General features: G+C 36.6%; 2 protein-coding genes across 6 annotated transcripts; both read left to right on the top strand.

Moving 5' to 3' along the window:
• The first annotated feature begins 2,647 nt into the window (after window positions 1–2,647).
• On the top strand, window positions 2,648–6,335 carry LOC132168749 (uncharacterized). 4 transcript variants are annotated; one of them, XM_059579780.1, is made up of 3 exons: window positions 2,666–2,723; window positions 4,063–4,510; window positions 5,473–6,335. In XM_059579780.1, the coding sequence occupies exon 3, from the start codon at window positions 5,509–5,511 to the stop codon at window positions 6,253–6,255; it is 747 nt and encodes a 248-aa protein (XP_059435763.1). In that variant the 5' UTR covers window positions 2,666–2,723; window positions 4,063–4,510; window positions 5,473–5,508; the 3' UTR covers window positions 6,256–6,335. The 4 variants fall into 4 exon arrangements, with proteins under 4 accessions (XP_059435766.1, XP_059435763.1, XP_059435764.1 ...); XM_059579781.1 differs by having other exon boundaries at window positions 2,671–2,723; window positions 4,113–4,510; XM_059579782.1 differs by lacking the exon at window positions 2,666–2,723 and having other exon boundaries at window positions 3,592–4,225; window positions 4,431–4,510.
• Window positions 6,336–13,170: 6,835 nt separating this feature from the next.
• On the top strand, window positions 13,171–17,735 carry LOC132168747 (uncharacterized). Of its 2 annotated transcripts, none has more exons than XM_059579778.1 (2): window positions 13,171–13,220; window positions 15,978–17,735. In XM_059579778.1, exon 2 carries the CDS (start codon window positions 16,014–16,016, stop codon window positions 17,283–17,285), a length of 1,272 nt encoding a protein of 423 aa, XP_059435761.1. In that variant the 5' UTR covers window positions 13,171–13,220; window positions 15,978–16,013; the 3' UTR covers window positions 17,286–17,735. The 2 variants fall into 2 exon arrangements, with proteins under 2 accessions (XP_059435761.1, XP_059435762.1); XM_059579779.1 differs by lacking the exon at window positions 13,171–13,220 and adding an exon at window positions 14,605–15,064.
• The last annotated feature ends 6,170 nt before the right edge of the window (window positions 17,736–23,905 follow it).

The raw sequence follows: 23,905 nt of genomic DNA, 5'->3' as shown, positions 1-23,905 counted from the left end.
CCGGACTAGTCAGTTTTGTTCTCTCTATGTGGATCTCTCCCCTATAATTTTTTTTTTTTTTAATTAATTATTATTATTTATTTAGCTTTTGTGATTAGGTCAAATTTGTTCATCCTTTTGACACATTTTGGAAGTGGGGCTTGAACTAAAAAAGAAAATGATAGAAAATATACAAAAATATGTTTTATCTGACCTATGAAGGAGCAAGTTGCAAGTGATACGTAATCAATGCATACAAAGGGACCAATGTAAAACTCATTGAACTTTTCATTGAATTAAAAGTAAAGCGATTTTGACGCATCAAATAGTAGTGTCCAAATAAAAAACGCATGTATCACATCATAAGATACTCTATCCTTCCTCTAAAGGATACCACCTTTTCTTGGACCAGAACTTGGCGCCTGTTATCTTCAATATTTAGTTTTAATTACTTTTTAGTCCTGAATGGAAAGCGGTGAAGATTTATAGATGTGTCAATGTAAGTGCACGTCTTGTTGTTAGATGACCCGCTTTAAATTTTGTGTTCGGAAGTATTTTCACTTTTTTTTTCTCTTATTTCTTCTATCAGGTTAAGGAGCGGTAAAAACTCTCTTTTGTAATTTTTCCCCTCCCGATTTTCCTTATTTCTATTATATATATATATATATATATAGAGAGAGAGAGAGAGAGAGAGAGAGAGAGAGAGAAGTTTTCCCTTGTTTCTTGTGACTTGTGAGGCTTCCCATGCCTAAGACCTCCCCTTTCTAACCCTAGTTTTCCGGTTGACAAGTAGTCTCTAGCAGCGAACCCAAGTACAAATGCTTGTTTCGGAATAGCCATATAAATATGGCCGGCTTAATAAATTTTGAGGCCAATATTTATAATGGGTTTCTTAAATAAAAGTTAAATTGAGGAGGAAAACTCACTTTATAAAATTTAGAGAGCCACTTAAAAAAAAAAAAAAATCAAACATCAAACTCCCTATACATTTCTCTATTTTAGTTAAATATTATTTTGTTATTAGTTTTAAACCAATGGGGAGAGGAGAGTAAAAAAATAAGCTTAAAAAATTATTTAACTTCAGCTTTTTGCCTCATGAAATGTAAGGAGCATGTTTGATAATAGTTAAACATAGATTAAGGAAGAGAACTTGTTATAAAAATGAGAAATTTTTACCTTGTCATTTGGAAGTAAAACGACGAGGTAAAAATTTAATTAAGGAGAAATTTAACTTTAGCTTTTTGCTACTTGAGTCATGTGAACACTATCCTTGGCTTTTAAGATGTCTTTCGCTATGACAAACTCATTCATATGTAAATTCAGACAAAGGGAAAGCTTTTTGGCTCATGGAAACATTTAGTTTGAATTGGTTAAATGAGTTTGGCTTGGGATTGGATGATAATATCCACTTGAGATTCAACGTCAATCTCGGCACTCAATACCTCCAATTTGTTCAGACATGCAGACAATGATCTCAAATTGAAGTTCCTTCAACTGTTTTAGCATTAAGTAGATGTATTTTCGTGTTCTGCCCAGCAGATTGACCTTTGGTCTCCAAGCATTTCCTTTATGTTTGAGATTATGATTTCATAGACAAAAAGTATGATTTTTTAAACCAAATCCTAAAAAATGAATTGTTTGGGATTACGTTTTAAAAAATTGTGATTTGAAAATGCATATTCAAGAATCAAATTATAGGCAAATTGGTGTTTTTTCGCAAACGCACAATTTTAAAGGTTAAACTACATTTTAAAAGTCAAATTGTGATTTTACCTAATGTTTAACTGCGTTTCTAAAAATTATGTTTTCAAATCGCACTTTTTAAAATCGTAAATTCAAATGGACCCTAATTAGATTTGACCATTTGATCATAACAATTCTTGTTTATTTACTTTAAATTTTCACATTACAAAAAAAAAAAAAAATTGAAAACCAAGATTGTAGGAGATATAAACGAGAGTGTCTTCTGTGTGGTCGTGACACAAAATGTAGCTTTTGTGCCCACCACTTAGAGTGAGACACCTCTTCAATTCAAGAAAAATATATGATAGCAAAACATAGGATTAATCATTTTACACAGTTATTGAGCCATCGTCAGCCTCCATCTGCCACCGCTCATCCGCTGACGGATCTCTCTCCCTTTTTCTCTCTCTCTCTGTGTGCACGCAGCCACCTCAGATGGCCTAGGGATGGCCGCGCAAGCCACCCCAAGGCCATTTTGGGTGGCGCGCAGCCATCCCTGGCCAGGGAGGCCACTGGGGGTGGTTCGCGGCCACCCCCCTTGGCCGGGGGTGGCCGCGAACCGCCCCCACCTCCCCTTGCCCCCTCTACATTTATTTATTTATTTTTAAATATTTAATAAAACTTGATATAATTAGGTATTTATTTTTTGTTAGAGTGTTCCAACTAATGTGATAACCACCTAATGGTGAACACAAAACAAGGTTTTTGTGCACCAACCACATTGCAGTTACTCTCGACATAAACACATGGTCGTTGGTAGATCGTGCTCAATCAATATTTCGTCTTTTTTATTTATATTTTTGAGGTTTCTTGAAAATGTGAACGAATAGTAGAGGGCCCTAATTTGTGGGCCTGGCCTAATGGGCCAAGGTAACTCTTCAAAACTTATTGGGCTTTGGGGGTAATTGTGTACTTTCACAATGCAAGAAGACAGTGCTTTTCTGTGCTCACAATTGACTCCGCGCCTGCATCAAGCTCTCTAGGAGTTTCCAAAGCCTCCGGTAAATTCATATTTTTCCTGTTTTCCTCATCTGTTATGGTTTGAATGGGTATGATGATTTGTTTTACTGATGATGCTGATTATTGGGTTGTTATTATATCTGGGTTTTGATTAATTTTGTTGGTTTGGTCTTTGAATATATCTTTTTGTGAAAATCTGCGTAGCTTTGTTTTGTTTCTTGAGGTTTTCTTTTGAAGAAATCTGTGGATTTGAACCCACAACGCCCTCTCCATAATGGGTCTTTGATTTTCCGGCAGGTGCAGGTTTTTCTTAATATAGAAAAAAAAAAAAATTAGTTTCTTTGTGGGAAAAGGATTAGGGAAAACAAGATTCAAAAAAATATTAACCTATGAATTAAGAAATTTTTTGTTTCAATTTTCTTGATCGAAGTATCACGAAACCAATGGGCTTGTTATGAGTTTTGGGGTCATGATGTTTTTGCAATTCCGGTGGGTAGGTGCCAAGTGGGTTTGAATTTTGACTCATGCATATGGGCTGATGATAATGGTATATTTGAACCCAAGATCTTAACTTTCGTTACATTTTTCTAGGAGAGAGTCTCATATTTGAAACAGAGTTCGTTGGTCATGTATTCTCTGCCACGTACTGATGACAAAGATATAAAATATTTGACTAAGATTAATTTCAGATCTTTTCCTGGTGAAAAGTTATGAAATTCTAAGTTGAAGATAGTTTGTAATTTCTGAAAAGCATCTAGGAGCCCTTTGAGTTTGGAGAAATTTCAAATGATGTTTGGAATTAAAGGAAAGAAAAAAAAAAGGCTTGGAGGCATGTTTAGTTTTGCTTTATTATTAGTTCATAATTGGCTTGCCGTTTTGTTCGATTTTCCCTTTTTTTTTTTTTTTTTTTAAGACCTAGGGGGTTATGTGTGCGCTTTGTGTGTTGATAACTAGCAAGTAGCTAACTTGTGTGCGATGTACTGTACCTGACAAACATCTTCAAGTGAGGTTCATTGAAGAGATGTGCTAGTGCTTGTCCTATACTGGTGGCTTAATTTGAAGAATTTCTACTAGTTGTTTGTCCTTGGAAAGTGGAAAATTGAGAACCCTATTATTTTTATTCATTCACCTTTAGAAATTCTCATTAGATAGATGTCATGGAGGCTAAGCAACCCTAGTAGAATTATTTTGCATTTGAGGACCAAGTTCTTATCTATAAAGACTTTCAAAGTAAATGGAAGATTCTCAAGGTTATTGGCAAGCCAATGCTGGCAATGATTGATTAGATGATAATAGGTTGAGACATTAAGTTCTAAGATTTGATGGAACAGCTGATTCTATCATAAAGTAGGATGTGTTATTGTTTTTTTTGGTTTGAAGCATGACAGAGATGGGACCAAGCAAACCCTCATGGAGTTGTTTTGCTTCAGAGGAACAAGGTCTTCAGAAGATCAATGCAAATTTGCAGACCAACTGGACGATTTATTGTGGTGGATTGCAAACGCAACTGTGCAATGGACCAATGGTTGCATTCCCTATGATGGTATTTGATCTTGCAAGACCAGTTCCATTGCAATGGCTCACTGCGACCCTCTATCAGAGCTTTGTTTGCGTTGTAGTTGGCTGGAATCTTCTTCACTCTTCATGAAAACTAATGACTCGGACTCTAGGAGTATCATTCTTTTTGTTTGTTTTGTTTTTTTGAAAGTTTATTTTCTTATTTAGTCCACTTTCCCAAATTCTTGCAGATGCTGTAGTTTCTCTCTAGTGCCATTCATCTAGAAGTTCCCCTTAACTGCATTGCCAAGTAGTTACAGTATTTGAGAAGGTAATAGCAATGTCATGTCAATTTTTAAAACAGTAAGGAGCATAATTTAATACGAGAAATGATAACATGTAATGACTTGTGGAAAGACATTATTAGTTGGTAGCAAGGATTGATTTTGTAGTTGGATCTAAAGTAAAATATAGAGTAGCTGTTGGATTATGTTGTAGACCTTTAGCTTTTAAGTAGCTCTATAAAAACCTCCTCTTTAGTTCTTTAGCACTTGAAACTGTTCTTCACTTCTTATCCTAATCTATTCAAATAGCTTGTAGAAGGACTTCTAAAAAGCTGGTTATGCTACCTTGATTAAGAAAAATGCACTAAAGCTTGCAATTTAAATTTTTGGAGCTTTGCTGGTTGGGATTCTTTGTCTTCTTGAGATTATTTTATATATGACAAAGAAGGTTTTAATATATCTTGTACTTGATCAATTATTTTGTACTAGAGAACGATTTGTACTTCAACAGTTTTTTTAAATAATCTAGGTTTTAGTTGATTTTGTACTTGTTATAGGCTTTTTTCTGTCTTTTTTATTTTATTTTAAAAATCTAATTAATCTATGTTCAAAATTTAAATTCTGTCGATACATTAACTGCACGTTCAATTGTAGACATTTTTTTGGGATTAATGCTATATACTACACAAATATCCCACAAAGCTGACATAACGAGGTCTAGTAGCCCTTTGATCAGCCCTTGTTAAAAAAAAAAAATCCAATGGCTTCTATACCTTACCACATCAGCTTTTTGGGAAATTTTATAAGATGTTTATGTGGTATGTATAATTACTTTTTTGTTTTTTTTGTTTTGTGCTATGGTTTGATTTAGTGACTAGGAATTGCAATTGCATTCCTATATGCATTGCCGATGTGCTTGATATTTAATTAATATTATGATGTTTACAGTTATGATGTGCTGGTTTTATACTTGTCAAAAAAAAAAAATGATGTGCTGGTTTTATGGCAGATTTTAGTTCTTGTGGCCAACTTCTTAACTTCCGAAATGCCAAAGGTTAGAACCTTGTCTGCTCACTCCAGGGCATCTTCTTACTCTAGCAGCTCCATGACCATGGAGAAATATAAAGTAGAAGAACAATTGGGATCAGCTGCCGATGTGAAAGAATGGGAGGAAGCTAGGTGCCCAATCTGTATGGAACACCCTCATAATGCTGTTCTTCTAAAGTGTTCCTCCTATAAGAAAGGCTGCCGCCCTTACATGTGCGACACCAGCTACAGACACTCCTATTGTCTTGATCGGTTCTGTGAGTCATTTGCACCACATGCCTCAAATGCACTACTGCAAGAAAATCCTCTTACAAGTTCAGCATTTCGCAGCAGGAGGGAAGATGGGTCGGAGCCTGGTCAAGCAAGGTATTGTGGGAGCCAATTGCAACCAAAACTTTTCTGCCCTCTTTGTCGAGGAGAGGTTTATGGGTGCAGTATAGTAGAGCCAGCTCGTGAATTCATGAATTCCAAGGCAAGAAGTTGTTCTTCTGAGATGTGCGACTTCTGTGGGACCTATTCAGAACTCAGGAAGCATGCAAGGTCTGAACACCCATCAGAGAGTATGCCGCGTCTGAGGCAAACCACTCGAGGGACTCATGGTAATACTGGTTATGCTACTATTCCGAGCAACTTCTACGTGCGTGTGCCCCGTCGTCGGTGGTCATGGGAGGAAACTATTATTATTCTAGAAATGTCCATAATAGGTTTAGGTTTACTTTTACTCCAAGTTTGCTTATTGTTATAAATACAGCAAACCTAATTTGTAAGACGCAGAGTTTATGTATTTTGTCAATTTTGATCAGTTTATCAATAAGTTTATCAATATGAAGAGTAATGTTATAAGTTATCTTAGAGTCATCCCAAATGTGATGTACCTTTTGAAATCACCAATAAATGATAAGTCAATAAATTACATCTAAAATTCAACGATGATTTTAAAAGTCACATCACATTTAGGATGACTCTATGAAGTAGCAGTACTCCAATATGAAACACTCGATGAGTGATTTTCTATTTCTTTTGTCTTGATTTCTTGATAGAATCTTGGTTTAAAAAAAGTTGTTATTCTATTGTTGTTTGCTATTGTGAATTCACTACACCACCCTGCTCGGTGTGTGTGAGAGTCGTAGAGGGACTCTCACTTAGTTCCCCAAAAATAGAGTTTGTTGTCCAAGCAAGGGACTCTCACTTGATTCCCCAAAAGTATGGAGTTTGTTGTCCAGGCAGATTTCATCCGCAACCCCTATTGGAGAGGCTATATGATGGTTTTGACCGTACTTGAACTTTGTTTGACAAAATCGAGGTTGTTTGATAGGATTGAGTTTGTTTGCCGAATCTGAATTTGAACTTCTTTATTGTTTGACACGTGTAGTTGATTTAATTGAGTGATCTTTGTAGATTTGTTGAATTCGTGGTGCATTAGTGGCCATTTCTTTCGTGGGCCTTTGGGCTCAATATAGGGCTTTAGGCTTTTTGGCGGATTTAGGCCTTCAGGCGCCTATACAAGTGTTGGGGTTTCTTCCTTTTGTGGGCCCCCAGGCTCAATGTGGGGCCTTAGGCTTTTTGGCAAATTTAGGCCTTTCGGCACCTATGCAGGTGTTGGGTTTTCTTCATGCCTATAAAACGAAGCCCATTATCACACTAGGAACCCGCCATTCCAGTCGGTGCATAGTAGTAGCCCAATGAGAATTAGTTTTTAGAGTCCCATTCCATCTTTAATATTATGTAATTCTCTTATTTAACGTTATCAAATTTGTTAAGCTTTATTTTGATAATGAAGGAAAATAATCATTTCCATTTCAAATGAAATATAGAATATCCAGTTAGTGTATTTAAGTTTATCCGGTTATTGTATTTAAGTTTTTAAGAGAATCAAATATTATTAATGTATTTTTTATTTACTTATTTATCATAATTAGGAACTATAATTAAATAATATTAATTATAATTAGATTTTTAAATATTTTTTTATGGAATATATATATATATATATATATATATATATATATATTAATTGAAAGCTTTATTAAACCATCTAATGTTGACCGGTCATTAGCGGTGGAGGTGCTTCTCCACCAACCTTACGAAAAGAGGGGGTTTTTCACCCCCATTGACGAGAGGCGGAGTCTTCACCAACTTCCTCAGTATGCATTATATTATTATTATTATTATTATTATTATTATTATTATTTTAAAAAAAGAAAGTATATATTATTTTTTTGAAAAAATTATTTTTATTGTGGTTTTTTTTTTTAAAAGAATTTATTATTGTTCTAGATATAATTATGATTTCATATGGTATGATATGTGTATACTTTGGTGATATTGATTGAAATGGTAAAAATTCTATGAGTACTGACGGAGGAAATAGTGTTTAACACAACAAAAACTTAGAAATTGATTTTGTTTTAAATTTTTAATTTTTTATTAAAAAAATTAATAAGCTATATTTATATTTAGGGCTGACAATTTAACCCGCGACCTGCGAACCTGATACGAACACTACACGTAGTTTTATGTTTAGGGTTCGAGTCATAAACGAGTTTATGACCTGTTTAATAAACGTATTTGGTTTGAGTTAACATAAATGAGTTGACAGGTTAATCAGGTTGATATGAACCCGACCCGTAAACCTGTTTTTGCTAGCCCAGCTATATTCATCTTCTACTTCACTTGTATATGAATAATTTGTGGTTTAAACTTTGTTTGTTTCCTTTTTTTTTCTTTTTTTTTAATATTGATAACATCCTACCATCAATAATGTCACATGATCACAATTAATTAAGTGGATTAGCCATATTATTAATTCAAAAGTAAATATTAAAAGACTTAAATATAAAAACTTAATTAATAATTTTGCTCTCAAAAAGTGAAAAGAATGATTTTTAAATAAATAATATATTGTAAAAAATAAGGGTAAATACCCTCCAAAATTTTTAAATCCCTAAGTTTTTTTTTTCTTCGAAAATTTAATTCCGGAGTCGATGGAAATGACAATAAAATTCCTGCTGTCGAAATCTTTTAATAATCGTTAGTCAAATTCAAAATGCACCGATTCACCTCATTAAAATATTAATTTTTTATTAATTTAATTTTAAAATAAATCTAAAAAAAAGGGCTACCCAAGGGTGGTTTGTCCACCCCTAGGGTGGCCGCCACCCCATAGGTGTTGGGGGTTAGCCAGGGGTGGCAGCGCCACCCCTGGCCACTTTTTATTTTATTATTATTATTATTATTATTATTATTATTTTTTAGATTTATTTTAAAATTAAATTCATAAAAAATTAAGGGATAAATGTAAAATTGGTCCCTGTGATTGGCCTAATTTATAAATCACTCCATGTGGATTAAAAAATAATTTATAGGTCCCTAGGGTAGGCCAAAATAACATTTTACTCCCTCAACTCATTTTCCGTTAAATGACTTAACGGAAATTGTTACATTGCCACATTATACCCAATAAAATAAGGCACATGTTCTTTTTAATTATGCTTTTAAAAAATGACAAATAAGCTTTTTTTCACGTCATTTTGAGGCTCAACACACACTCCACGTCAAATTAAATAAACCTAATCCCTCTATATCCCCTGTGCCACCGTCGTCTTTATCTTCCTAAACAATTCTTGCCGTAGTCATCATCTTTTGATGGGTGTGACCTTCAATCTGTGAGTTACTCTGAGATTTTTGGGCATCTGCGTTTTTGGATTAGTGCATTTATGGGCAGTCTTTCTATGAAAATTCAGATTTGCTTTTGGGCATTGAAGCATATTCAAAAAATGTTTTCGGGCATCGGAAACAATCTATTCCTCTCTCTCTGTGTCATTTTTTTTGGTGAAGACGAAGACGACAGTGGCAAAAATCGGTGGAAAAGATGAAGACGACAATTGCACATGGAATAATATAGAGGGATTATGTTTATTTAATTTGACGTGGAGTGTGTGTTGGAACCTCAAAATGACGTGAAAAAGCTTATTTGTCATTTTTTAAAAGCATAAATAAAAAAGAACACGTGTCTTATTTTTATTGGATGTAATGTGGCAATATAACGGTTTCCGTTAAGTCATTTAACGGAAAATGAGTTCAAAGAGTAAAATGTTATTTTGGCCTACCCTAAGGATCTATAAATTAGTTTTTAAACCACAGAGAGTGATTTGTAAATTAGGCCAATCACATGAACCAATTTTGTATTTATCCCAAAAATTAATATTTTAATGAGGTGAAACGGTGCGTTTTGTACTAATGGTTATTAAAAAATTTTGACGGCAATGATTTTATTGTCATTTCCATTAACCGATGGAGTAAATTTTTTAAAAAAAAAGACTTAGAAATTTTAAAAATTTTGGATGGTTGACTCAAGAATTTATTATATATTTACTCAAAAAATAAATCATAAACTCAAACGGACCTTACTCTAAAAAGATTACTCGGTGATTAAGTCAGGCATGTGATGATGAACATTCACTAAAAAGTTAGCCCACAAAGGTGATGGGCCAAGTCAGTTTTGTTCTCTCTCTATGCGGGTCTCTCCCCTATAATTTTTGTAATTAATTATTATTATTTATTTAGCTTTTGTAATTAGGTCAAATTTGTTCATCCTTCTGACACATTTTGGGGCTTCAACTAAATTGCGATGCTGCATGCAAAGACAAAAAGGAAAATGATAGAAAATATAGAAATATGTTATCTGATCTATGAAAGAACAGTTGATAGATCAGATAACATATGGATCTATCAACTAAATTGCGATGCTGCATACAAAGGGACCAATGTAAAATTCATTGAACTTTTCATTGAATTAAAAGTAAAGTGATTTTGACGTATCAATAGTAGTGTCCAAATCAAAAACACATGTATCACATTATAACATACTCTATCCTTCCTTTAAACAATTCTTATTTCTAATATTTAGCTCCAATTGCTTTTCATCCCCAAATAGAAAGCTGTGAAGATTTCTAAACGTGCGAATGTAGGTGTACATCTTGTTGTTAGATGGACCGAGTGTTTGGAAGCATTATCACTTTTTATCCTCTTATTTCTTCAATCAGGAGTGGCAAAGACCCTTAATTTTCCCTTTCCCGATTCTCCTTATTTGAGTATATATATATATATATATATATATAGACGAATTCATTGGCCTTGCCATGTTGGGATCAGGATCCCCTCCCATTATTGGGAGAAAATGAGAATCTCATATTCTCAATCCTGACCGTCCAATTTGATCATACGGTCTATAGCTTGTCACGTGTCCCACTATAAATTAAATACTAAAAATACTAATTAACTTTTAAAAAATAAATAAAAATTAAAAAAAATCAAATCAAATAACAAAAAAAATAATAAAAAAGCTGGGGTGGCCGGCCACCCCAGTTGAGTTTAGGGGTAGCTTCGGCCACCCCATGGCCCTTGGGGGTGGTTCGGCCACCTCCAATGGCCAAAACAATTTTAATTTTTTTTTTAATTTGGACTTTGGGAGAGGACGGACCAACCCCAAGGGCTATGGCTACCCCCAATTGGCCCTCGGGGGTAGCCGATCCACCCCCATAGCAATTTCAAAATTTTTTTTGGCCATTGGGGGTGGTGGCAGTCTAGGGTGCCCAAAGCCACCCTTAAACTCATCTAGGGTGGCCGGCCACCCCAGCTTTTTTATTATTTGATTTGATTTTTTTTATTATTTTAATTTTGATTTATTTTTTAAAAGTTAATTAATATTTTAGTATTTAATTATAGTGGGATATGTGGCAAGCTGTAGACCATGGGATTAAATTGGACGGTCAGGATTGAGAATATGAGATTCTCATTTTCTCCCAATAATGCGAGGGGATCCTAATCCGCCATGTTGAGACTTCTCTCAAAGAATATAAGCAGTTCTTTCTTCTTTCTTGTGAGGCTTCCCATGCCTAAGATCTCCCCTTTATAACCCTAGTTTTCCATCCTTTACCCAGTTGAGAAGTAGGCTCTAACAGCCAACCAAAGTACAAATGTTGTTTTGGAATAGACATATAAACATGGCCAATATATATAATGGTTCTTTAAATAGAAGTTAAATTTGAGGAGGAAAACTTATTTTATTAAATTTAGAGAGCAATTTTTTTTTAAAAATCAAACATCAAACTTCCTATACCTCTCTTTGTTTTAGTTAAATATTATTTTGTTATTAGTTTTAAACCAATGGGGGTGAGAGAGAGTAAAAAATAAGCTTAAAAAATTATATAACTTTAACTTTTTGGCTCTTGAAACGTAGGGAGCATGTATGACAATAGTTAAATATAGAGTAAAGAAGAGAACTTGTTGTAAAAATGAAGAATTTTTACCTTGTCATTTGGAAGTCAAACACTTTGGGCAGTTTCTCTTTCAGTGCCATGCTTCACTGAAAGATTTTCAGTGAAGTGGATGATCATATCCACTTGAGATTCAACATCAATCTCAACACTCAAGACCTCCAATTTGTTTATTTTATTTTATTTTGAGGAAATAGAACTTGTTTCATTAAAAATCAACCAACTGATGGGCTAAATTGCTCCATCAGAGTAATATCACGAATACAATTAGGGGTACTCCCCAACCATAATCTCCATATCCCTTTTGTTGTCGCTAATTTAGCCAGAGTATGAGTCGCATTATTGGTCAATCGTTTCACATGGAGAATCTGCCACTGAGAAAAAGACCTCAGTTCCTTTGCATATCTTCCACGATATGACCAATATTGCTCCAATCTTTCTCTTTTGAATTGACCGCATCTACGATGACTTGTGCGTCACCCTCCAATTGAATATGAGATAGATGAAGCTCGTGCCTCAGCCGAATGGCCTGCAATCCCGCCCAAGCCTCTGCCGCACATGGGTCCAAAAACCCCCTTGCTACAAAGCACCTAGCCGCAATCACCCTCTCAATCGCGTCCCGCGCCACCACCAATTTGTTTAGACATGCATACAATGATCTCAAATTGAAGTTCCTTCAACTGTTTTAGCATTAAGTAGACACATTTTGTGTTCAGCCTAGTAGCACAACCTTTGGTCTCCAAACATCTCCTTCACATTTGGGATTGTAATTTCGTAACACAAAAAGAACGATTTTAAACTAAATCGTAGAAAATGGATTGTCTTGGATTACATTTTTAAAAAATTACGATTTGAAAACGCAAATTCAATTCGTAGGCAAATTGGTACTTTTTTGCAAGCGTATAATTTTAAAGGCTAAACTGCGTTTTAAAGGTCAAACTGCGATTTTACAAAACAATTAACTGCGTTTTTAAAAATCATGTTTTCAAATCGCACTTTTTAAAACCGTAAACTCAAATAGGCCCTAATTAGATTGGACCATTTGATCATAACAGTTATTGTTGTTTTATTTTAAATTTTCACATTACAATAAAAAAAAAAAAAATTGAAAACCGAGATTGAAGGAGATATAAACACATGGTAGTTGGTAGATGGTGCTCAATCAATATTTTCGTCTTTTTTATTTATATTTTTTAGTTTTCTTGAAAATGTGAACGAATAGTTGATGTAACAAAAGGGGCCCTAATGTGTGGGCCTGGCCTAATGGGCCAAGGTAACTCTTCAAAACTTATTGTGCTTTGGGGGTAATTGTGTACTTTCACAATACAAGAAGACGGTGCTTTTTCTGTGATATATACATAATACATGTAAGACTTGCTCACAATTGACTCCGCGTCTGCATCAAGCTCTCTAGGAGTTTCCAAAGTCTCCGGTAAATTTCATATTTTTCCTGTTTTCCTCATCTATTTTGTTTTGAATGGGTATGATAATTTGTTTTACTGATGATGCTGATTATTGGGTTGTTTTTATATCTGGGTTTTGATTAATTTTGTTGGTTTGGCCTTTGAATATATCTTTTTGTGAAAATCTGCGTAGCTTTGTTATGTTTCTTGAGGTTTTCTATTGAAGAAATCTGTGGATTTGAACCCACAACGCCCTCTCCATAATGGGTCTTTGATTTTCCGGCAGGTGGTTTTTCTTAATATAGAAATTTTTTTTTGTTTCTTTGTGGGATAAAGGATTAGGGAAAACAAGATTCAAAAAAATAGTAACCTATGAATTAAGAAATTTTTTGTTTCAATTTTCTTGATCGAAGTATCACGAAACCAATGGGCTTGTTATGAGCTTGGGGTCATGATGTTTTTGCAATTCCGGTGGGTAGGTGCCAAGTGGGTTTGAATTTTGACTCATGCATATGGGCTGATGATAATGGTATATTTGAACCCAAGATCTCAACTTTCGTTACATTTTTCTAGGAGAGTCTCATTTGAAACAGAGTTCGTTGGTCATGTATTCTCTGCCAAGTACTGATGACAAAGATATAAAATATTTGACTACGATTAATTTCAGATCTTTTCCTGGTGAAAAGTTATGAAATTCTATGTTGAAGATAGTTTTTAATTTCTGAAAAGAATCTAGGAGCCCTTTGAGTTTGGAGAAATTTCAAATGATGTTTGGAATTTAAGGAAAAAAAAAAAAAAAAAGGCTTGGAGGCATGCTTAGTTTTGCTTTATTATTAGTTCATAATTGGCTTGCTGTTTTGTTGGATTTTGCCTAACTTTTTTTTGAGACCTAGGGGGCTATGTGTGCGCTTTGTGTGTTGATAACTAGCAAGTAGGTTGTTGTTGATAAATTGGTGTGCAATGTACTGTACCTGACAAACATCTTCAAGTGAGGTTCATTGAAGAGCATAACGATACAATTTAAGTAATGTAAACATGAATCACAGAGATGAGCTGGTGCTTGTCCTGTACTGGTGGCTTAATTTGAAGAATTTCTACTAGTTGTTTGTCCTTGGAAAGTGGAAAATTGAGAACCCTATTATTTTTATTCATTCACCTTTAGAAATTCTCATTAGATAGATGTCATGGAGGCTAAGCAACCCTAGTAGAATTATTTTGCATTTGAGGACCAAGTTCTTATCTATAAAGACTTTCAAACTAAATGGAAGATTCTCAAGGTTATTGGCAAGCCAATGCTGGCAATGATTGATTAGATAATAATCGGTTGAGACATTAAGTTCTAAGATTTGATGGAACAGCAGATTCTATCATAAAGTAGGATGTGTTATTTTTTTTTTTGGTTTGAAGCATGACAGAGATGGGGCCAAGCAAGACCCTCATGGAGTTGTTTTGCTTCAGAGGAACAAGGTCTTCAGAAGATCAATGCAAATTTGCAGACCAACTGGACGATTTATTGTGGTGGATTGCAAACTCAACTGTGCAATGGACCGATGGTTGCATTCTCTATGATGGTATTTGATCTTGCAAGACCAGTTCCATTGCAATGGCTCGCAGCGACCCTCTATCAGAGTTTTGTTTGCTTTGTAGTTGGCTGGAATCTTCTTCACACTCTTCATGAAAACTAATGACTCGGACTCTAGGAGTATCATTCTTTTTTGTTTTTTGTTTTTTTGAAAAGTTTATTTTCTTATTTAGTCCACTGTCCCAAATTCTTGCAGATGCTGTAGTTTCTCTCTAGTGCCATTCATCTAGAAGTTCCCCTTAACTGCATTGCCAACTCTCTTGTTTATGAGTAGTTACAGTATTTGAGAAGGTAATAGCAATGTCATGTCAATTTTCAAAACAGCAAGGAGCATAATTTGATACAATAAATGATAACATGTAATGACTTGTGGAAAGACATTATTAGTGGGTAGCAAGGATTGATTTTGTATTTGGATCTAAAGGAAAATGTAGAGTAGCTGTTGGATTATGTTGTAGACCTTTAGCTTTTAAGTAGCTCTATGAAAACCTCCTCTTTAGTTCTTTAGCACTTGAAACTGTTCTTCACTTCTTATCCTAATCCATTCAAATAGCTTGTAGAAGGACTTCTGAAAAGCTGGTTATGCTACCTTGATTAAGAAAAATGCACTAAAGCTTGCAATTTAAATTTTTGGAGTTTTGCTGGTTGGGATTCTTTGTCTTCTTGAGATTATTTTATATATGACAAAGAAGGCTTTAATATATCTTGTACTTAATCAATTATTTTGTACTAGAGAACGGTTTGTACTTCAACAGTTTTTTTAAAATAATCTAGGTTTCAGTTGATTATGTTCTTGTTATAGGCTTTTATTTCTGTCTTTTTAATTTTATGTTATTTTAAAAATGTAATTAATCTATGTTCAAACTTTAAATTTTGTCGATACATTAACTGCACGTGCAATTTTAGACATTTTTTTGGGAGTAATGCTATATACTACACAAATATCCCACAAAGCTGACATGACGAGGTCTAGTAGCCCTTCAATCAACCCTTGTTAAAAAAAACCCAATGGCTACTATACCTTACCACATCAGCCTGTTGGGAAATTTTATAGGATGTTTGTGTGGTATGTAGCATTACTCTTTTTTTTTTTGGTTTTTTTGTTATGCTTTGATTTAGTGACTAGGAATTGCAATTGCATCCCTATATGCATTGCAGATGTGCTGGATTTAATTAATATTATGATGTGCTGGTTTTATGGCAGATTTTAGTTCTTGTGGCCAACTTCTTAACTTCTGAAATGCCAAAGGTTAGAACCTTGTCTGCTCACTCAAGGGCATCTTCTTACTCTAGTAGCTCCATGACCATGGAGCGATATAAAGTAGAAGAACAATTGGGATCAGCTGCCGATGTGAAAGAATGGGAGGAAGCTAGGTGCCCAATATGCATGGAACACCCTCATAATGCTGTTCTTCTAAAGTGTTCCTCCTATGAGAAAGGCTGCCGCCCTTACATGTGCAACACCAGCTACAGGCACTCCAATTGTCTTGATCAGTTCTGTAAGTCATTTGCACCACATGCCTCAATAGCACTACTGCAAGAAAATCCTCTTACAAGCTCAGCATTTCACAGCAGGGAAGATGGGTCGGAGCCTGGGCAAGCAAGGTATTGTGGGAGCCAATTGCAACCAAAACTTTTCTGCCCTCTTTGTCGAGGAGAGGTTTATGGGTACAGTATAGTAGAGCCAGCTCGTAAATTCATGAATTCCAAGGCAAGAAGTTGTTCTTCTGAGATGTGTGACTTTAGTGCGACCTATTCTGAACTCAGGAAGCATGCAAGGTCTGAACACCCATCCGTTCGGCCTGCGGATGTGGACCCTATGCGACAGAGGGATTGGACAAGGCTGGAACGGGAAAGGGAGTTGGAGGATGTTCTTAGCTCACTTCATCCAGAGGTTGTTGGGGAAGAGAGTAGCGAAGAAAACACTCTCTCAGTAGATTTTAGTGACTGGGTGACTTCCATTTTCGATTTCATGTTTTGCTCTCTTGGGTTCTCCCTCATGGTCGGTCTATCGGATGTTCCAAGTGATATAGAACAGTCGCATTATAGGAGAGCGAGGGCGGAATATGATATGGAGGTCAGTCCCATCAACGGAAGGAACAACAATTTGTCATCAGAAAGTATGCCGCGTCTGAGGCAAACCACTCGAGGGACTCATGGTAATACTGGTACTGCTACTATACCGAGCAACTTGTCGTCCGTGCGTGTGCCCCATCATCGGCAAGTCTCTGGGTGGTCATCAGAGGGTACTTCCCCGCATCATCGGCAAATGTCTGGGTGGTCATTGGAGGGTAATTCCCGTTCCTGGTCATCACAAAATAGGTCCTCCTTTTCTTCATATGGTCGACCCCGTTTCCGGCAAATGCCTGGGCAGTCAACGGGGAGTGGGAGTGGGAGTGGGAGTACACGTAGTTTCACACGATATCCTCAACAGGTACCAGAAAATGTACCCTATTCTCGACGATTGCATTGGCGGGGTGAAAGGTGGTCACCATACAATAGCCAGCGCTGATTGCAGTACATTGTTTCAACGTTACTTTGATAACAAGGCAGGTTTATCATAGGGGGTCAGGTTCCCATTGTAAGTTCTCTTTATCTTGCTCTATGTACATCCCTTTTCTTTTCCCTGCTCAGTAGCATGTGATCTTTTGGATGTTGGTTATCTCAAGGCACTTCACAGAAGTATCTGCAAAGAATGATGGTCCATTCAAAGCTTTTTCTGCAATCGGATCCATTCAAGTGTTGTTTTGGTAATGGTGAACAGAGAATGATGGTCCTTTTGTTGCAAGACATTGAAGAGCTAAATTTAAGGAGACCTTTTGTTTTAAATTTGGTCATATTGCTGGATAACTGAGTTGTATGCACACCTCAGTAAGAAAATGCAGTAAAAAAACTTCGATTTAGCATTTTGTATGGATATCTATTGTTAGTTTTATTGTGATTATTCTTCTTTGTTTTGTTCTGTTTTACTTTTCTTTTTTTCATTCTCTTTTGCTTGTTGTGGGATCAGAGTAACATGTTATATGGTGATTTGTAGTTGAAACTAGTGTAATTACTTAGAATTTGATCCACAGATGCAGCGAGTCAACTGACCAACCAGGTGAAAACATTAATAGAGTGAAATTATGAAACTGTGAAATTGGATATTGAAACCTTTTTTTATTATATATATATATATATATATATATATATATATTTTACAATTTGACTGAAAGTCAGCAGAAAAAACATGGCTGAAATTTAGAAAGAAACTGTTTTTATATCATTGTATTTTTCATTTAATTAATTACAATAAATTCCTTATAGATTGATTGCAATTTAAAGTATAGAAGTTAAATGATTTATTTGTATCTATAAAAGGGGAACTGGGGCATGCTTACATACATGAGCAAAAGCTTTGGTAAAATTCAACTCTCAAAACACCTTAAAACCTTGTATTGCAATAAAATAAACGAACTGACTCACCAAAAAAATTATAAAGCAGGTGATTTAAATACAAGCAACTTACAAAATAAATGAGCATGATTTAACCAACTTCATCATATAAGATTACGAAAAAATGATTGTTCATTCTGCTGTCATTCTCTCATCTTTTCCATTTTTAAAACTACTGTGACTTTGACTCATAAAAGTCCCACAATTTAATAGTAATTTTAAAAATTCAGAGAATAAAAGAAGAACCGGGTGCTACACTAAATATTTGTGGAAAATTGAGATAGATTACCATTTCCTCATGCTTTATAAAATTAAGATGAAAGTATGTTGAATTCATTGAGAATCTTAAAAGATTATATCGTTGGTTGCAGTTAAGTCAAGAAAATTCAGGGAATGTGGATTCCTTTGCTTTTTTTTTTTTTTTTTTTTTTTTTTTTTTTTTTTATTATTATTATTATTATTATTATTATTATTATTTTTTATTTTGGTGAGGTGAGAATTCACATTCTCTTGCTCTTCAGAATTTTTTTATTTCTTTTAAATGACAAAAATGCTCACATTCCTTCTAACACAAAAGGAATCAATATCCCATTAAAAAAATATTAGTATTTCTTATTTCTCTTTGAATAATGTGCTGTTTGTAATTAATAGGGTTTGCTAGACACTATACGCTTAGGAGATAATAGGAATTTTTTTTTTGATAAAACAATAAAAGAAATGAGAGAATATATATGTATATGTGCTACCATTTGTACCTTATGAAGAGGAAATAATACACGTTATATATATATATATATATATTTTTTTTTTTCTTTTTAGGGGAAAAATACAAAATTAGTTTTTTTTTTTTAAATTTTTTTATTGCACCGATTTAAAATTTAAAAAGTGTTTTAAAACTTCATGTCATAAGGAGGGATGTAACCAGTAATTTGTATCGATAAAGCAGGAATGCTAAATATATTAAAATAGGGAGCCAAAGCATTGATGAAAAATATATTAAAGTTAAAAGCAGTTTCTTTGATTGGCATTCAAATAAATATAATCAAAACATCATAATTAATAGTCAACAAAATGTAAAGTGTGATCTCCATAACACAAATTTAGCAAAACAATACTAAAATTATTATATATAATAATGAACAAAGAATACATTTTATAATTATTTCATATGTAACCCATCTTTAATGAAAATTTTGGCCCAAATGTAAATTTAAAGGCACATTTAATGAAAATTTTCAAAACATGGGGTTGGCCATAGCCTACCCCCATCTACATGTACATGGGTCCGTCTTTGGTCATGTTGATGCACAGTTTTCTAGGATGGTGACGTGGCACGCCTCAAGGTTGTGCGGACCGCTTTGTGGATGTTTCAGGCTACACACAGAAGGAAAAAATAGGATTAGAGCCCCCGGTGGGGTTCCGGCTGAGGTACTCCGATGCCTAAGTTAGAAAATGAGGAAAAAGTGTTTAAGCAATCAAAGTTTCAAGGCCAAGATTGCGCTTACCTTTGATGGGAATCGAGAGCTGTATTTATAGGCATGGAGTTCAATTTGTTCCCGCACATCTTGAAATTCTTATCCCTAAATATCTGTTTTGTAGTTATTTTGATAAGGGAGGAATCTTGGAACGAAGTGATAAGGCCTTCATTTGAACTAGATTGCTTTTTGAATTTGAATACTATTTCATCCTGTTAGTGCATGGATTGTTTGATAAAGGCTTCTTTTGAATGTAGGATAATGTTTACCAGAATGAATTTGAATATTTGTATATCCTTAGTTGTAGAATGACAGTTTCACCCTTGGCACTTGCTTGCTTTAATCAAAGAAGAAGTGTCTCGGATTTAGTACCTAGTGTTGATGAGTGGACTCGGAATCCAAGTCCGAAACCTTCTCGGTTCACGAGGCCTTCTCGATCGTCGAGATCTTCTCGGGGAAGCTCCTCCAAGTCCTTGTCGGGTTTAGGGCCCATGGGCTTTTAACCGCAGATCCATTGGTCTAACAGTTACCCCCCAATTTCTTTATCTGAAAGATTATGGAAATTTTTGCTTATGACTGGATCGGCGTTCTTAAGCTGCTTTTGAGAAAGATCCGAGATCTCGGAGGCGGGAATTTTGAATTTCAAATTTTGGCGGGAAATTTGAACCCTTCTATGGGCGTATCGGTCGCTCCACGTGTCAGTATAGGGTCAGACGTCTCTTCAGTTGTCGACTGTTAGCTGCCACATGGAAATTACAGAGGTGCCTTTTCTGCCATATTTATTGCGCGTCTCGGGAAAAGCTTCGGTATTATACGCCCTTGTCCCTGCTTTATAAAATCTCTTTTTCTAGGGTTTCCTTTTGTTTTATTCGCACCAAGTCTGTGTCGCTTGTTCTTTTCTGATCTGTTTTCCTTCCTGCCCCGTTTTTTCTTTCTTTACTCTGTTTTAACTATGTCTCAAGGAGAAGGATCAGGATCTGACGGTGGTTTGGGTAAGACTTACCCAGCCTTGTGGAAGCCCGATCTGACCTCATCCGATGAACGCCGAATTAGATTGGATTGTTACATCCCTAAGTCGGTGAAACTTCGGTTTGACGACGAGAAGAAGGGCGCTATCGTGGACCCTGGGAGCCACGAGGTTTGTCTTTATGAAGAAATGTTTTGGGCAGGCCACAAACTCCCTTTCCCCAGACTTGTTTGCGAGCTTCTTAATCGCTTGAATCTGGCTCCCCACTAGTTGGTTCTTAATGGTTAGAGGATGTTTTTTGCCTGTGTGGTTGTTTGGCCCATGGCCCTCGGAGAAGGGAAGAATTTGATGGTTTCGGAGTTTCTTTGGGTATATCGACTCCAGAAGAACCCTAACAGTGATGGACTTTACAGCTTCCAATCAAGACGGGGAAAAATTTTCTTTATGGATAAGACTTTCACCAGCAACCATAACTGGAAAAATAAATATTTCTTTGCTTAGGGGCAATGGGAATTTGCTCCTGGAGAGAAGGCGGAGGGGCCTCGAGTGCCTCGGGAGACGACTACCCCCCATTTGGGCCTTCACAAGAACTTGTGTTTGTTAGAGGACGAGGCGGTCCGAATCAACACGATTCTGGCCCGGGTTCAGAGGAATAGGACTTCCATGACCTTCAAGCAACTGGTTACGACCAATGCACTGAACAACATTTTATATACTGGCAGAGAGGATATCGGTGGGTCTCGGAAGAGACCATCTCGTCCTGCTGTTTATTTGGGTCCTCCTGCAGCTAACACCCGAGGCGCTACCCCTCGGAAGCCTGGGGTTGATAAAGGCAAAAAGAAGGTAGATGATCCTGGGGTAAAGAAGGCCCTCCATTTGGTTGACGAGCCCGAGGAGCAGGAGGCTCCCCTAATAAAGAAGAGGAGGCTAATGAAGGGCAAGGGCTGTCCAGGCTGAAAAGGGGAAATCCCTTTTTGCCGATCTCTTGGCCGCTCGGAGGAGGGCTAATCCAGAACCTGATGTGGCTCCTATATCGGCCTACCAGAACATTCTGGCTAACCATCCGATCGCTGCCACCCCTTTGGCAGCAACCCCCCTAGAGCCTCTTGGAGCTGTTGCCATTACTGCCATTCCCGTGGCATCGGCGTCACCGGTCCATTCTGGTCCCAACATTCAACACCTTTTAGTTGATCCGTTTTTAGATAGCTCGGTGAGGATGGATGTGGAAGAGAATAGGCCGCAAGCTGATGCAGACGGGAGGCCTTGGGAGATGTCCCCGATAGCGGAGGAGCAATCTCGGGTTCTGGCTACTATGCCCGAGGCTTCGTCTTGGGCCCCTACACCGGCTCCTGAGGCTGAGGCTAGTGCTGGTTCCGGGGCCTCAGGTTATTCACTGGTGAAGCCTCGGAATGTGGAATGGACCTTGGGTGAGCCCCTGTCTCGGTTTGGTGGGCAGTTACTGGGGAACCCATTTCAAGCTTTGATAGAGCTGGTCCCCAAGGAGAGCTTGATTGGTAAACAAGACATTTCTACCCGGGGGATAGCAGAGTCAATGCTATTCAATCAATTGTGTGTAAGTATCATTCTTCAAGTTTTCTTTTTGCTTGGGTCATATTCTCTTTGATTAACTTCATTTATTGTAGGGAGTTATGAAGTCAGCAGTCACATACTGCTACTTGAGGAAGTTTCTTCAGGAGTCGGCCTCAGAATCCGAGAACCTTCGAAGCAGGCTCACAGCTTCTGAGGCTGAGAATGCTAAATTGAAGGATACGCTGGCTTAGCAAGACAAAGAACTGCTTCGACTCGGTCAGCAGTCGGCGACTCAAGCTAAATTTGAGCAAGCCGAGTCCAAGGTCTCGGCTCTATCTAGTGAGTTGCAGACCCTCCGTGTTGATCACTCAAAGCTCCAAGAGGATCATTCCATCGTAAATGAGGATCTACATCAACTTGAGGAGAAGCACGGGGAGGTTTTGGAGCAACTAAAGGCTTTTTAGGCGGAGGTTGCCGGCCAAAACACTAAGGTTGAAGAAGTTATCAAAGGTGAGACAGTTGCTGAGGAAAGACTTAAATTCTTCCGAGGAAAGCTGGAAGAGAAGAGGCTACGACTTAAAGAGGCTGAGGCTTGATCCTCCAACTACTTGCAGCAACTGTCGTATGCTTCTTGGACTCGCGATAGTGCTTGGGTTGATGGGATCATTCTTGGTTTTGAGACCTTTCGGTCTTGGGCCAGGGACCCTGCTCGCACCATTGACCTTGACACGGTCCAACCTGAGACTATTCCTGTTTCTGATAAGGCTTTGAAACAACTTATCAGTCTCGGGTCGGATCTGATGCCTGATGCTGAAGGGATTGACAGATTTGCTCATCGGCCGTTCTCAGGCTCTGAGGAGTCCTCAGGTGATGAAGAGACTGCTTCTGGTCATGGTGCCGAGACCCCTTCCGCTTCTAGGGCTCTATCTGTAGACCCTAAAGAGGGCTAAACTTCTTTTGATTGTAATTAAGTAGTTAGTACTTTTGATTCTCTTGTAAATGATAAACTTGCGATTTTTTTAATGAAGTATGTTATATTTATTTCTTGGAATAACTTAGCAATACTTTCGATCAATTACCTTTTCTGAAGATTATTTAACCTTTTTCGAGCACACCTCTTTTAAAGGATTTCTGCTCTTGACAGGCTATTCGTTCGACTTTCTTTGAACACACCTCTTTTTTCTAAGGCTTTACGTTTTTTACAAGTCATTATTTTAACCTTCTTCGGACACACCTATTTTGAAGGCTTTACGTCCTTTACAGGTCGCCAGTTTTAACCTTCTTCGGACACACCTTTTTTGAAGGTTTTACGTCCTTTACAGGTTTTGACTCGAGAAAGTTATCAATCTTTTTGATGATCTTTCATTCATTTTACCGTGAGGGTAATTTTAACTTACTTTACTTCGAAATATTTAGAAGGTGATTGAAACTTCAGGAGATTCTTTTATTTAAAATGTAATGAAAATTACAGGGAAAAATAAGAATCAAATGACAATTAACTAGAATCGCCTTACTGATAGGCTAGATAAAGTATTTTCTAAGGTGCTCTGCATTCCATGGCCTTGGGAGTGCTTTTCCTTCCATGCTTTCAAGGTAGTAAGCTCCTGCCCTTCTACAATCAATCACTTTGTAAGGTCCTTCCCAGTTTGGAGCTAACTTTCCTTCCGCAGGGTCTTTGGTAGCAATAGTGGTCTTGCGTAAAACCAGGTCCCCAATCTTGAAGCT

The sequence above is a fragment of the Corylus avellana genome, chromosome ca2, assembly GCF_901000735.1.
Source record: "Corylus avellana chromosome ca2, CavTom2PMs-1.0".
NCBI lineage: Eukaryota > Viridiplantae > Streptophyta > Magnoliopsida > Fagales > Betulaceae > Corylus > Corylus avellana.
Note: the sequence above shows the minus strand (reverse complement) of the source record. Positions and strands in the feature narration are given on the sequence as shown.